Source organism: Stylophora pistillata, chromosome 9 (genome assembly GCF_964205215.1).
Source record: "Stylophora pistillata chromosome 9, jaStyPist1.2, whole genome shotgun sequence".
In the NCBI taxonomy this organism is placed as follows: Eukaryota; Metazoa; Cnidaria; class Anthozoa; order Scleractinia; family Pocilloporidae; genus Stylophora; species Stylophora pistillata.
Genome location: NC_142527.1, coordinates 170,201 through 185,855, shown reverse-complemented (window position 1 = coordinate 185,855; position 15,655 = coordinate 170,201). Strand labels below are relative to the sequence as shown.

The 15,655-nt window shown below is 39.3% G+C and overlaps 2 protein-coding genes and 1 pseudogene across 2 annotated transcripts; 1 reads left to right on the top strand and 2 right to left on the bottom strand.

The window, feature by feature from the left end:
- Positions 1 to 1,377: 1,377 nt before the first annotated feature.
- On the bottom strand, positions 1,378 to 2,963 carry LOC148722721 (uncharacterized; annotated as a pseudogene).
- An 8,341-nt stretch (positions 2,964 to 11,304) lies between these two features.
- LOC148722720 (uncharacterized) lies at positions 11,305 to 14,093 on the top strand. Its single transcript, XM_088733729.1, has 2 exons — positions 11,305 to 11,697; positions 12,057 to 14,093. The coding sequence occupies exons 1-2, from the start codon at positions 11,576 to 11,578 to the stop codon at positions 13,339 to 13,341; spliced, it is 1,407 nt and encodes a 468-aa protein (XP_088589855.1). The 5' UTR covers positions 11,305 to 11,575; the 3' UTR covers positions 13,342 to 14,093.
- LOC148722719 (uncharacterized) lies at positions 13,364 to 15,647 on the bottom strand. The gene is made up of 2 exons (XM_088733730.1): positions 15,389 to 15,647; positions 13,364 to 15,249 (listed from the first exon to the last, which is right to left on the bottom strand). The coding sequence occupies exons 1-2, from the start codon at positions 15,560 to 15,562 to the stop codon at positions 14,173 to 14,175; spliced, it is 1,251 nt and encodes a 416-aa protein (XP_088589856.1). The 5' UTR covers positions 15,563 to 15,647; the 3' UTR covers positions 13,364 to 14,172.
- Between the last annotated feature and the right edge of the window lie 8 nt (positions 15,648 to 15,655).

Below are 15,655 nucleotides of genomic sequence, written 5' to 3'. Positions count from 1 at the left end.
CAAGCTGTTACAGTAATCCAATCTGCTGGTAATAAAAGCATGGATCCGCAAAAGTCTCTGTAGTGTTTGGCGATAAGTACTTCCTAATGCGCCAGATATTATGAATATAATAAAAGGATACATTACAAACTGTGTTTATATGAGCATTCATAGATAGTTTGTCGTCAAGAAAAGTACCAAGGTTTTTGACAACAGATGATCTTTCAACCTGGGAACTTCCAACAGTAATCAAAGAGATGTTAATTTTTGACAGTTGTTACCGGGTCCCCAGAATAAGAAACTCCGTTTTTTCATCGTTAAGAACTGAAGGAGTTTATTGTGCTCCAGCCATAAGCGGATATCATCTATGCAATTTTGCATGATGATAATAGCATCTTGTTGGCTTGTCACCTTATCAGGCTTAAAAGAAAGGTATAGTTGTGAGTCATCTATGTGAAGAAATCGACCCGACATTGAACTGAAATAAACTCAACGGAAATAGCCTAGAAAAATGAACACTCGTGAAACCGCACACAGACTCATTTAATTTGATTAAGTTAGTGATTATCTGATTTTACCACACCGGGTGTGGTTTTGTGATATAGGATATAGTGACACTTAAGAGTTTTACGGACCAGAACCTCGACGGTAGTCTTGAATACGGACAGCATTTTATAGAGAGAACAGCGAATATGAGATTTAGAGCCTTACGGAAAATTGAGCCTTATAACACAGAAGGATTCAGCCAATAAATTCTTTACAATCTGCATAACAGTGTGCTTCCGGGAGATGTTGTTCGATAATTTTAAAAAACGTCGAAGAATAAATTATGTACAATAAAGGACTAAGACAGGAACCTTGCAGAACGCCCCAGTCCAGACCGAAACTATCAGATAAGGACGGTACCACAGATGGAAATGCGTTGTCGACGTGCCGTCAGATAAGAAGAGAACCATTCAAGTGGCGTACCAGTAATTCCAAATGAAAATTGAAGCCTACGTAAAGCGCTTAGCACTGAAAAGGATAGGCACTATATAAATATTTTTATTATTATTATTTTATTACGTACAAGTACATTGTAATCAACCGTGTCGGAAGCGGCACTTAAGTCTAATAACACGAGAAGGCCTATTTGCTGAGAATTCACGTCAAGTAGAATAACATTTGTCCCTTTTAGAAGAGCTGTTTCCGTGCTGTGGTTCCTCCTATAGGCAGGTTGTAGAGACAGATAAAGATCGTTCCTCTTCATGGAATTATCTTTCCAATCACATTTGCGATTTCTGCCCCGAGCCTCTTACGCGTAACACAGCTGATCTTAACAAGTATGGGATAGTTTTGTTCCCAGCTAATGAAAAACAGTTCTGTAATTCATCTGCCTCTTCTCGGATAGCTGCGGGGCTAGATCAATGAGAAATCTCTCGGCTTCTCTGCCGTTTTCGCCATATGATGAGAACACGAGAGGGCTGAAGTAGCCATGCTCGACGTGCAGTGACGCTTTTTCTCGTTCTCTTGATCATCGACGTCATCAAACAGTTGTCCAATATGCCATGGGGCAGAGGACAAAAGCTGTTTATAATGTTCGGGGTCAAAGCTTTTATAGCTACTAAATGTGATGACCTTGGGTTTGTTATGATTCATTTTCTGATTTAAAACACCGTAAACAAGGTCATGATCACTAAAGCAGGGATAGTAATTGCCAGATAGCTGGAACCAATCCGGTCTATTAGTGAGCAATACATCTATTAAACTCTCCGTTATAATCGTTTCAGGCTTTTCTATTCTTGTCGGCTTGGTAATTAGGCATTCAAAGCCTTGTTCGACTTCTAAGTCGAGACGCAGTTTTCCTTCAGGTTTCTCAGGGCGCAGTCTGTTCAGGTTAAGGTCACCAGCAACCACGACAAGATTGCTATTCAAGTTCGCCCAGTTACAGACATGACTGACTTCGCTTTCCAATAGTGTTTGGTATTCACCACACAGTGCTCTCGGGGGACGATAAATACCAACAATTACCATGTTGTCCGTGTCTGTTTTGATTTCCAAAGCGATTATTTCCAGTGTCTTAAGGTTCTTATCAGGTTTAAGCTGTGACTTAACTAGCGAGTGAGATATTAAAGCCATAATTCCACCGCCGCCCTTTTTCCTGTCATTTCGGTAGAGAGAGTAATTCGGAGCTTTGAGCTGAACGTTGAGATAGCTCGCGTCGATCGTGTTCTCACTTACGAACATTATGTGAGCGTTTATTTTTTTGATTACTTCAGTGAGTTCTTCAAATTTATTTTGAATGCTATTAATGTTCAACTGGGCGATTAAGAGATCCTTGTGATGTTTCCAGAAGAATTCTAGCTGATCATTATCGGAAATACCTTCTGTGACATCTCTATGAGGAGACTGCTCGAGGACGATGTTTTGGATTGTTTCACCTTGACATTCTTCGGCTAGAATTGGTGTATCCCCTTCAGAAACTTCTTCAAAGAAGGAGTCCGTCAGTGGTGGAAGAGCGCAGGCAGGACAAGTCCATTCAATATCTGGCTGGTCTAGGTAGTACTGGAAAATAAGCCGAGACATATTGAGGCATTTAACGTGTGACCAGTTTCCACATGTAGCACACAAAATGGCGTTTTGGTTGTTTCTAACTGCCCTGTGACATTCACTGCCTAGGTATTCCGGCATCGACTTCTCCCCTTTCGGGCCAGGGTTTTGGTCACATCTCCGCACAGAAGCAAGTCCCTTTCCAGACTGAAGCTACTTATTCCTTTAAGCGTGTGTAGGACCCTCCTTGAAGTAAATCGTTTAGGACGAGGTTTAAATGTTCTATGGTTTGTCGAATTTGAGACGAATTCCGGTGCAACGAACGTCTTTGAGACGCCTGTAGCCCGGTAAGATCCTAGTATGTCGTCACCTATCCTCTCTCGAATTAAGACTGCTGTTATAAACAAAAATACTAGAATTTGTAGCAAGCTCGCCGCGGTCGGTCCGACCGTCATGTTGCCTTTGAACCACCAAACGCTACAAACTAAACAAACAACAGTGTCCTTTCAATGATAACTTTATTGAAGGATATTTCATTAACAACAACTGTTTCTCTTGAGTAGGATAAGGCCAAAAATTTGGCACTAAGGTGCAACAGGTTTGTGATGGAACCTGGTACAGTTGCCCACTGTGTTTCGAAACTAACAAAACAGTAATGTCCCAGCAGTTATAACTTTACTTACAAAATCTTGTCTTAACAAAAATTGTTACTCTGGAGTAGAACATGGCCAAAATTTGATTCTGAGGTGTCAACAGGTTTGCGGTAGAATTTGGCAAAGGTGCCCACCCTGGACCAACCAGCAACTTTCATGATTTCCTGTACATTTAAACCTTTAGTTTCACAGTATGATGTTGCTGAAGCAAGACTGCTGTGAGCGGAGTACTTGGTGACATCAACACCTACTTCCTTCAATACCGTTTTTATCTATCATGCAATAGTGTCTTTCGATACCGGTTTGTGGTTTTGTGTAGCTCAGGAATAGTTGCTTATTGTCAAATCTTACATCTTTGGCTCTCTTCAGATATTCTTGGAGGTGTTCTATCACACACAGTTGTGGATCTTCCCTAAATCTTAGAAGTTCGATTGGTTCAAGGTGTTTCCCAACTCTGGTTTGTTTGAGTTTCTCTCGGATGGTGATTCGATAGCCAGTCTCTATCTCTTTCATATAGTCAATGTTAATGTTGTGGATAGTTTGACAGCGTTGTCTCGTCAAGAGGCAGAGTAGCATACTAAGCTTTAACGTAAGTTCCTTAAGTTTTATAGTTTCCAATGGTTTAAACGCGTTAATGTAATCTAAAACAACTTTGACGTCCCATACCTCTGTGTAGTTAGGCAAGGCGGGTCTAAGTTCAAAAACTCCTTTCATAAAACGACATACTAACGGGTGTTCTCCGAATTTAACGCCATGTTCAGAGGCCATAACTTGTGATAAGGCTTATCTAGCCGTGTTAATAGCACGGTAGCCCAGATTTTCATTATATAGGTAAACAAGAAATTCAATCCCATCATCTACAGTAGGGTCTAGGTAGTTAATCACCTTGTTGTCACAAAATGTTTCCCATTGTCTTAGGTATATTCGGTATTGATTGGTAGTACCTTTCCTGCATGAAGCCATAATGATTTCCTCAGCCAGAGGTGATATTCCTTCTGCGTCTAATTTCTCCCCGACAATAGGCAGACCAGTAAGTTCAGTTTGGAGTGAAGGGGGTGAACCTGTTTTGGATTTCTGGGTAGTAGTAATAGATCTTTCCTCGCTTTGAGCAGGATGGGTGGTTTCAGGGTCATTTCCATTGCTTTTGCATACCAAGGTTGTATCGGCCAGTCTGGTATTATGCACACCCCCACTGCTCTGTCTTGATGCATTATGCTGAGAACACTGGCAATCAAACTAAATGGTGGAAAGGCAGATATTTTTAAGTCATTCCATTGTAGAGTAAAAGTATCGAGTGTACATGCAGTTGGGTCTGGCCTATATGACACATAGTTATTAAATTGTTTATTCATACTAATCGATCATTAGTTGTAGTCACAGTGCCTCACCTTTGTTTTACATTCACGTCCGTTGTAGATCGTTTTCCATTTTCAGTTATTCCGTGTGTATTTGTTGTTTTATCAGGTTTGCCAGTCAGTTAGGTTACGTCACATTTCATATTTTCGTGTTCATTTTTTATGCATTGTTTCTATCGTTTGGTATAGCTTCTTCTGCCGTAGTTTTCTTATCGCCGTTGTGGTTATGTTTTAGTCGTCGTAGTCGCCACATAATCTTGTAAGTTTCGTTATTTTGTCCGTCATTTTGCCTGTTTTATTTCTATTTCGTTTTGCTTTCCTGTTCTGTATATTTAACTTGTTTATGTATATTGGCTTTTAGCGAATCGCTAGTAAAAGTGCGAATTTCGTAGTTGCGGATTTCGACTACATCAGAGTGCTTGAGTAACTCAGCTTACTAGCTAGTGTATGTAAGGAAACACTTAAACAAGTTTCTTTGTTCAAAAGCTAACATTTCAGTGATTTTAGCCAGGAGACCAATAAGGGAAAGAGCAAACTGAAGACGAAATAGGAATTTGCTTCTGTAGATGACTAAACAGAACACTTTCAGGGAGATTTCCAAAGCGTTTTGACAAGTGGAAGTCGAAGAAGAGCGGCAAAAGTCACGACAATGATTTCCCTACCGACAATTGTGAGAACGATGCAGCCCACCTATTCTATTCCTCAACCCAGGCTCCTTAGGTAACTGCACGCTCTGGAGAATCTTCTCTTTTTGATTGACAGCTGTTACTGACACTCCGTCACAGTTTGAATGCGTTCCTTTAATATCAACGATTCACCTCTACAGAACACAGAAATATACAGAATTAAGAGTGCGAACTTAAACCCAAGGTAACTGAAATACAACGAAATGAATACGAAACTAGACGCATACCTGCGTGACCTCGCGGTTCTCTTTAATAAAATCTTTAATTTTTATATCAATCAAATTTGTATGGTCTTGTCGTCATTTCTTTGGTTTCAAGTGTGCAGATCTTCATAGAAAATAAATTTAAGTGGCACAACTAAAACGGAGATACTGTATATCTAGGAGTCGGAATAAGGTTACAGCATCGAGCTTAAAAAAAGAAATCGGTCTACTACAAGACTGAAAACAAAGCCGTATAACGACTAGCTTTAGTGTTACATTTCGACCTTCGCCCTTGAGAAATACAAAATGCCTTAAACATAGAGACAAAATTCTTGCTTCCAACTTTTACACAGTTGATATGATAATTCAACTTAGAAGATCTGGGAATCGTCTGGCGTATTTAATAATAAACTAGACGCAGAACTGCTTGAACATGAGATTCCTTATAATTATAACTTACGTCGTCAAGAGAGCATAATATTTGCAAACTATTACTAGAAAATTTTCACACTATTACTAGAAAATGTTGAGCGCAGGGCCACAAAGTTTATCTTGAACTATGCAAGAGATCTCTCCTATAGGGATCGGCTGTTAAAACTTTCTTTACTACCACTAGAATATAGAAGAGAAATGAAAGACTCGGTACTTATCTATAACGCTAGAGCAGGTTACACTGATCTGGGTCACCAAGACTTTTTCTTTCAAACTGTAGTTCGGCAGAAAATGCGTAATTCGAGTGAATCAAACTACAAAATACCACACGCAAAACAAAATTATTTAAAACATTCGTTTTATTACAGGTCCATCAATTTTTGGAACAAACTACCAAGGGATTTTAAAAGTGTGAACTCACTTCATACTTTTAAAAGGAGGCTCTTAGATTTTTATGCTGATAAAACCCTTTCTTAGGAAACAACGAAGCTTCTCCTCTCTTACGAATGATTTGATGAATTACTTTTTATAAATTGTTATAGAGACATTGATTCTTTTGAAGCTGTATTATATTCTAGTTTTATTGTATTTATAATCTTTGAATAGTTACATTGTTCGACTAGTTAGTTCTATTTTAATCTCCATGGCTTAGAATGTAGTACCTACTAACTTTAGTTTTGAGGGCCACTGGTATATCAGCGCAAGCTGTTATGTGCATACCCTCTTTAAATAAAGTCGATTATTAATATTATTATTATTTCTTTTAAACTTCCAAATCGTGAGGGTGTAAGTTAATGGCGTTACTTTTTAACTTGATCATAAATAATATCAATGATAATCATTATTATTTTTATTCCCATACTTCTACGACTACAATTATTATTACTATGTTGTAAATTATTTATTGGGGCTGAATATCAATTGGGACACCGTCCTGTTTTCTTCTCCAGTTACTGATGTTATTTTGTAAGCGCAACAAATTCAATAAAGTTCAAAGTTCAAACTAGACGCATATCTGCGTGAACTTAGGCTTCCTTTTATAGATGATATAGCCATGCAAATGCTTTGAAGAAATTGCGAGGTATTTTTCTTATTTATTTATTTTACTACAAAGTCACGGGATTAAGTGAAGTGCTACAGCGAAAATTCACCGAGTACTTTCCTTTGAGTAAGGTATTCTGCCAGAGAGTTGTTAAAGGTGGATATTGATCGGCTCATATGTAAAGGTGACAAAATCTGTCGTAGACTTCGCTTTCCGACGTCGAGATCGCACTGAGGACGGTTTTTCTTGTCCCTTCTCTTCTTGAACAGCAGACACTGAACCCGATAGAATTCTTCGCCTAGATCCTTCAAAGTACACAGATCTATCGAAAACGTCCGAGAAGTTTTCGGAGTAGATCACAAATATTTCTGTAGCCACTGAAGTTTACTCGTGGAGGTCGCACAAATCGCATCCGTTTTTCCCACTCAGATCTATTTGCAAGGCTCCGATGCAGAGAAATACCTGCAGCATGGTCCGCACGATTACTTCAGCTTTGAATTGCGTATCGATACCCAGTCATTTTTGTTTAGTTTTCGTAAGAATAGAATAAAGCACTCTGTTGTGTTTGCTTGACATTTTGCCATGTGATATTTTAAGCGTTGAGCCTTTGACGTCACTTCCTCTGAGTCCTGCGATCAACTTCCGGAACATGGTCAAATAATGGTGGACGCGAAATCGTGAATTTAACGGAATTTATTTCTGGTGCTTGGTCTAAAGTGAAATTTGGCAGAGTAGGTGAAGGAGACACACTGAACACGAAAATGGAAAAAAATGATGTACGAAAATTTTGATCTCAGGGGCACTTTAAAAAAAGTAAATAGTGTTTAATAAACAATAGAATTGTCATATGTATGTTGCTCCCTTTTAGTGTAATCTGTTAATGTTTAGAGTGCTCGCACTTACTGCGTGTAACAAATAGCATATTACTACATTCAACTTTGTTGATATGTACACCTTTAGTCTCTTATATATATATAACATATATATATATATGTATATATGATTGTTATGTATACTTTGAAAATATTGAACCAAATTATCCAATGATGTCAATTTAATTAGGACACATGTACCATGAGTATCGCCTCTTCCACATAAATCTCTTGCATGAGAGTCAAATACTTTAAATGCCATATCTCCATAACAATATACACCAACAGTAATAGACCCTATTGTTAATATGAAACTGGTATAATTATCAGATATTAAAGATTATTAAAAACTGGATCATTGGATAATGCAATTCGAGACTTTTCATTGGCCTAGCCATTATGGTATATGAGCCAATATACCATAAACTACGATATGGTAAGCGTGCGCGTAAGCTTAAAATTAAAAGAAAGCTAAGAACTTAATAAAATTTCATAATTTAATGCAGCGTTTTTAACAAAACAATTATTCCACTCGCGTTTGTTGGATATGAGATGATTATAGCCAACTCGCCATGAGCCCCCTACACTCTTAGGCACCCATGCAAACGGATGGGGGGTGGCATGTTCTCACGCATGCCACATCTCTGTAACGCATACCACCGAGCTCAAACTGGATTCCCAGGTTCACTAGACCCAAGGTACCTCGGGAATAGACGCGCGACTCTGGCAAATTACGGGCGCCGGAGTGGCATGCGTGCTAATGAGCCCCCTACACTCTGAGGCACCTGTGCAAACGAAGGGTGGAGGCATGTTCTCACGCATGCCACATATCCGTAACGCATGCCACCGAGCTCAAACTGGATTCCCAGGTTCACTATAATTAAATCTTCATCGATGTTTTAGCCTTGTATCAACACCATCGCGCCAAACTGATGGATTCTTTGTATGATTGTTGCTACATAATATCTAAAAGTTTCTAGATTTTTTTTCCTATCCTCACATACCCACCGTAATATCTAAGTTTGAATTACAGAAGCAGTTATAACTTCTGAAGGAATAATAACTGTATCATAAAGCGTAGGTGGTTACGTTTGGCCTGAAAATGGGCAGAATGTGTTCAAACAACACTGAGAACACATGTGCGAACAACACTGACACGCTAACAACAAATATAGTTACATCTTAAGCAATTACACTGCAACAAATTTTTACAAAAAATAAAAATAAAAAAATGAATTTTTAGTAAATTAGGCCTTTGCTTTATTGCCTTTGGAATTGCTAATGATCATTGCTTTCCATATTATAATATCTTAGTCGTTCTGTTTGCCGAATAACGTTAAGCTTCTCTAATCTATGACCGACGTGTTATTGTTTCAACGACGTTAGAAATATAGCTTGGGTCTCGAGAACACTTTCTTAAACTAAAGCAAAGAGATACGCGCCTCATGACACGTTAAATGAGACAAAAGCTCCAACTGATTACATCTGCTTTCTTTTTTTTAAATAACGTGGGTGCTTTATTTTAGCAATTGTAATTTTTCCTTCACAATGTCGAGTTTGATTATTTCTTTTGACACTATGCCTACTTGTGTTTACTCTGAAAATGCGCAGTTCTTCCATTAAGTAAATTCATTTTGTTTAAGAAAAATTAAGCGGTTTGAAAGCATTGCCGCTCCTAGAGAAAGAAAAGCTCCTTTTTGTATTAGATATCACCCTATGAATCGATATCTGATATTTGTCAGCTGAAGAGAAAAAAATCATTCGAAGTAATTATCATTTTACTTAGCCGTATAAGATGGAGATGCATGTCATCTTACAAAGTAGCGGTTTGGAAAAGGTCTGTTAAATTTATCTATTCCGTCTTACGCTGTAAGTGAAACTTCTAACAAACGTTGTATCACTGAGCCACTCATTAATAATCACTTTATGTTCGCTGAAAGTCATCGATTTTCAAAGTTACAGTAATGAAAGGACGATTCTTTTTTCTAATTAATGATTGAATTGCCAGTAAACTAAAATTGTCGAGTTTTGACTTTTTTCTAGAAGAAAAAAAAAACTATTTTCTTCAACATGTAATTTCCTAGTTTAAGGTTCTCTTAGGGGCAAACAAAAAGGGAGTTTTTCGCTTCACCATAAAATTCACACTCATGGTGTCACGGACTCGTGTCTTTTCCAAAAAAAAATTGGAACCAAATGGGAATAGCTAGTCGACATCAGGTCTTAAAATACGTATCAATGTTCAGCTTTCACTTTTAGGCTTAGCTAGCTTTTAGATAAAGCGACGTAATGGCGGACTCAGCTGGTGTTTTCACGACTGCAGCGCTGTCTGTTCTGATTATTGTGGGAATCATTGGAAACTCAATGGTCTGTATTGTCATACTAAAACATCGAGACATGAGGTAGGCATAAACCGTGAGTTTCGATCCATATCTTTTCCTTGCTATTAATATAAATGCTTGTCGGGGAGTTATTTCATGATGTTTATCTCCCTCTAACATCACTCAACATATGGTCAACTTTTACAGACGATTAGCTGCACGACACTTCTATTTTGAAATCGCATAATCCAGTCACTGAACACAAGTTTTTCTTTAGTCTGTACCAATATTTCATGAATTCAATGTATTGAGCTGGTTTGTAAAAAGGTTGCAAAGTTGTCTCTCTCTTTACTACATTTTTTATGTATGCATGTGTTTATTTACGAATATTTATACAGGGTAGCCCAGTTTAGCAGATAGCTAGTTTTAATGGGGCCCTGTGAACACCCACCACACAATAATCTCGTGCGTTGGAAATTAACGTCTCCTACCCCTACCCCTGCAGGAGACGGGGCCTACGGTTTATTCGCCCTTATCCGAGAAGACTAGAATATCTATCCATCTCTTGATATTATTGAAAGGTAGCAAATTATCCTCAGTTATTTTAAGACCATGAGTATTGGTCCGGCCAGGGCTCGAACCCTCGACCTCCCGCACAACACAATCCGGCGCTCTAACCAATTGAGCTAACCGGGGGGCGGTTGATTAATTTCAATTTGATTAATTTCCTTAAGCAAGCTTGCAAACTTAAATGGTTGCAGCGTTTCAGTTAGGCCATTTGCCGGCTAGGAAAAAGATGCGATTTAGAGCTTGAAATGGGGCGATTTGCAAATATATAGCACCGACGACAGCCAATTAGACTGCAAGGATCACAAGTGATTTTTCAAAATGGAAGTAATAACACAGGACGAAATCCCACGTTTCCGCATTTCGTAAATGTGACGGAAACATAGAGCTTCATATTTCCGCTACATTTACGTCTTGCGGAAACGTGTTGTACCAAGTCTTGGCGATTCTATCAAGTTTCCGTGAAGTTTCCGGCACGGAAATGCCAAGCAATGTTTCCGTCATATTTAAGCCTGGACGTTTCCGCTGCCGTTTGTTTCCGTTATGTTTCTGCAAACAGATTCTTAATATCCTTGTTGAGTCTTTGCAATGACGGAAAACAAACCGATCGGGATTTTGGGCATGATTTTTACTATTTTGACGAAATTTATACGGCAGGAAACGCCACTTAGATAGAGTCCTAAAGTGCTTACGTCACGTTTCCATAGCACCGGAATTCTGTGGTCTAAACAAACCAATATGGCGTCCCTAGCGTGACACATTGTCGTTGACCTCGAACACTTCAAGAGCTATAATAGCGCATTTTATCCTCCAATAATAGAAATAAGATAAAGAGAATCAAGATAACCTTTGGCCTTACTATTGAAGAGTATAATAAGCGGACAAAAGCACCTGGTGAGCAATAATTCGAGTCAAAACGCCACGGAGACGAAGTTTGCGATGGGCCAGTGTTTTCATCCAGATTGCAATCACACATCTGAAAGCCACTGCTGCCGATTCTTTTCGTTTCCAGACCAGAAAAAACATAAAACACTCTATGATAAGTGGATATCATTTGTAAGGTGAGTATTTTTCGAAAAATATATATTTCGATGCTGTACCATCGATTAGAAATAGCTGTTTTTTTTTTTTATCTCAAACTGATTCACGATTAGCTGTTTCTCTTTCTTGTCTTATTTGTTTTCTCGCGGCTTTGCCTTTCCTTGTCTTCAGTCTTGATCTAAGATTATTTAGTTACTAAAAAACTATATGATAGTTGTGAGTATCAAAGCTTTTACACTAACTAGTATTAAGTAACAAGCTCAGAGAAATACTCGCTTCGCATTCACGTCTTAGACTACAAGGTTAAGCATGTGACCAACTAAACTTTGGGTTTTTTAAGCGCAAGTATAGTAACTGCTTCTGTCTTTTTCTGTTATAGGAGAGGAGATAGAAAGCCCAGCAAACATTCGCGACTTTGCAGTTGTCACTTTAAAGATGGGCGAAAAGAAAATATGCCAACCATCAGTGACAGAAACAGGCACAAGCTGTTTGATAGTTTGGACTTGCTGCCAGGTACAGGACCAACACCTCCCAGTACACCTACCCCCAAGAAAAAACGGAAAGTGTCTGCCGAGCCCACGAAATTACCAACTGTAGCATCTGTGCTTGAAGAGATTAAAGAGAACTCTGAACCATGTTCCACTGAATGCTCACAAGAGGAAAAGACAAGTTCCAAAGAAGCTCTGCTGTCAATAGAGCTTGATATGACTTCAACAGAACTTGCTAAACACAAGGAAGTGTCAAGTTACTATAGTGCACACTACTCTGCTAAGAGCTTGAGCCCTGAGGTGATACGGATGGAGACAGGTCTACCCACTAAGGATGTTTTTGATATTGTTGTGGGATATGTTTCAAGATTCAAGGGTGAAATAAACTATTATGCTGGATGGAAGGTTGAGGCGATCACACTTGAGGACCAGATATTTATCACTCTGATGAAACTGAAACAAAATTATACCAATCTACATTTAGCCCAGTTGTTTTCATGCAGTGTTGCAACTGTTGCTAACATAGTACTAACTTTTGTCCATGTTCTGCATTCTCTCCTGTTCAAAGACATCATGACAACTGTGCCATCTAGAGAAAAGAACAAGATGTGTTTGCCATCTTCTTTCACTGAGTACAGCAGTTGCCGCATTGTGATTGATTGTACAGACATTGAAATTGCTGCACCTAAGCTCATGTCCCAGCAGAATGCTACATATTCCAGCTACAGGGGAATGAACTCTTTCAAAGTCATTATAGGGGTTGCCCCAAATGGAGTTATAACCTATGTTAGTGATCTTTTTCCTGGCTCAGTCAGTGACAAGGTCATGGTTAAAGAGTCTGGGTTTTGTAAACATTTGAGTGCTGGTGATCTTGTTCTGGCAGACAAAGGTTTTCTCATCAGCGATGTAGTTCCAAGAGGTGTTTCAGTGAACATACCACCATTTCTCAACAATGGAAAGTTTACAGAGAGTGAGGCAAGGGCGACAAAATCAATAGCTCGATTTCGCATCCACGTAGAGCGTGCAAATGCAAGACTTAAGAGTTTTTGCATCCTTGGCTTCATCCCAGCATTTTTGAGGTGCCATGCTGACAAGCTATGCCAACTGTGCTCAGCTCTTGTTAATTTGCAGTATCCATTGATCAAGGATGGCTGCGAAGACTTTGAATTTGACTGAATAGAACTTTTTTTCAACTAAATTATAGTACAATGAGTTTTTAATATTATTTTTGTATTACTAGAAGCCCTACTGTAACAGATCAAATGGTATTGACATAGCTTTGGTCAAAAATATGATGTGGTCAGTTTTACATTTTTCTGATATTCATCTCCTTTATGTTCATTAATACAAACTACTATGTGTTCTGTGAAAATAGATTATAATGAAAACCAGTGACATTCTTAAATTGTCATTTCAACTAAATCCAGGTCAGGGGCATGTGACCAGTATGGAATTCTTTCGTCCAGTAGTTCCAAGTGTGAAAGTCGTGCTGGCTTAAAGGTTTTACTTTTGTGTCTGTGAAGCTGGGAGCCTGAGTCCAGGTGTATAAAACTAAAGCCACACTTCAATTAGCTTAAGGGATGGTGAGAGGTAGTCAGAAAAAATAACCTGTGCTGCATGGATTTTGTTTTGGCTCTCTCCCCTTCCCTTTGCATTGCTATGCAAGCCTACTTAAGTGTGGCATAAGTTTTATGTACCTGGGCCCTGTTGAGTAACCAGGATAAGTGTTACCAGCTACCAGTAGCCATTGGTTGCAAAAAAAAAATTGTTTAAGCTTGCTTTCAGGAAGAATGTAATTTATTATTAAGTTACTATGCTAAATGGAAAAATGTGGGTTCTTTATCTTGTGTCTCTATCTGAGTGTAGAATATGTAATGTTATATTAAGAAATTAATGTATGAAATTTAAAAAAATACCTTTTAACATTAGCTACTGCCTATTTACATTAGCTCCCACTCCCCCCCCCCCCCCCCACTCTGATTATGTCCAGCATCTGTGCACCACTTTTCAAAGTTCTCCCTCGGTAATCTTTGGGAATAGTTGATGAAAGTAAAAATCACTCAAGATAGTAATATTGTGCTCCCAAGATTCATCTCGTTCAATCTTGATAACTACACTATCCTTTGTGGTCCATACAACAAAGTAGCAGAATTTGCGCTTTGTCAGGAACATCTGGCCTTGACACTGATGCCAGTAAACATGTGTGGTAGACAGCGTATAATTCCCTTCCTTCTCCTCCAAGTAAAAGTCTTTGTGCCCACAAGCTTCCTTGATTGTCGCATTTCGATGTGTGTAGGGGCACTTACACTCAATCACCGAGTCGTCTCCCACAAGTCCATCAGGGGAAGCACCCAGAACTCCCGACTCGTGTAGCCAAAGGCCGGTCTGTACAGGTGTAAAGTTTGTGATGTTGGTGAAGGATTTCAGGGCCTCAGTCTCATTGTCCGGTCCCCATGCAATTGCTTTAACTCCACTCAAGTTGTATTCCCCAAGTAGTCGCTTGATAAGAGACGGTGTAACTCTTTTTGCCTGGAGGACGGAGCCAAAATTACTGGCAGTCAGGCGGCCTCTACGAGCTTGGTGCCATGCAGGGCTGTTTCGCTGGCCAGCCGTGAGGGTGCTCACAACATTTATGGTTCTCTCCTCTACTTTGGCATTCTCAATCAAGTACTCTAATTGTTTTTCCTTCGTAGATGCCATAAGGAAACCTTCTGAGTAAATGATATCCTCAATCGTCTTGATCGGGAGAGGGGTAGCAGGTTGTGGTTCGGGACTCAAGATCCAGCAGGTCCCTGTAAATTTGCCATAGCGCTTTAGTTCGCTGTACAGCCACATCCGATCTTCTCGGCTAGGATCGCGCGCCAAAGGGCTGTAATCCTTCTTCTTCGGTGGCGCTGGAAACATCTGGCTTGCAGACTGTACGCTTTCTGCCTTTCGCTTTCGTTTCCATTGGCATTCCAGGTCCGTCCTGCTAAGGTTATGGATGCCATAAATAAATATGGCTGCCGCGTGACTGCACTTGAACTCGCCGCGAGGACACTCGCATTCTGTGTTTTTTATTTCAAGGTTTTCATCGAGATAAATCTGATAAAAAGATAATTCGAAACAGACACGTAAGTTGCAATATATATTCCGCAATATAAACATTAAATTGGAGGTGAAATCGGGGTTGGGAGTTCTTCGAATTGAACATACGTGTTGTGATCCCAAATTGGCAACTTACTGTGACTTTGTAGTCCTTATTTTTCATGCTTGCTTGGACTTCACCTTTGATGACTCCCCTGGAATAAATAAAGCTTTGGACATGGTCGGATTTGAAGTGGTTTTCTCCGCGATCAAGCGATTTCCGCTCTCCAGAAAAGAAAGAAACGAGTGAGCATATCGATAAAGACGCCATGTTTGAAGTATGAGTTTAAACTGTTTAGACCAGAAAAAAATGCTGTCATGGCAACGTGACGTCACACTTTAGGACTCTATATCGATGAACAAC

Bases quoted from the DNA above. Each gene is read 5' to 3' on its own strand.
- LOC148722720 (XM_088733729.1), top strand. From the start codon at position 11,576: ATGGGCCAGTGTTTTCATCCAGATTGCAATCACACATCTGAAAGCCAC. The intron at 11,698-12,056 runs GTGAGTATTTTT...TTTCTGTTATAG, and splicing joins AAGTGGATATCATTTGTAAG to GAGAGGAGATAGAAAGCCCA.
- LOC148722719 (XM_088733730.1), bottom strand. From the start codon at position 15,562: ATGGCGTCTTTATCGATATGCTCACTCGTTTCTTTCTTTTCTGGAGAG. The intron at 15,250-15,388 runs GTAAGTTGCCAA...TCTTTTTATCAG, and splicing joins ATAAGGACTACAAAGTCACA to ATTTATCTCGATGAAAACCT.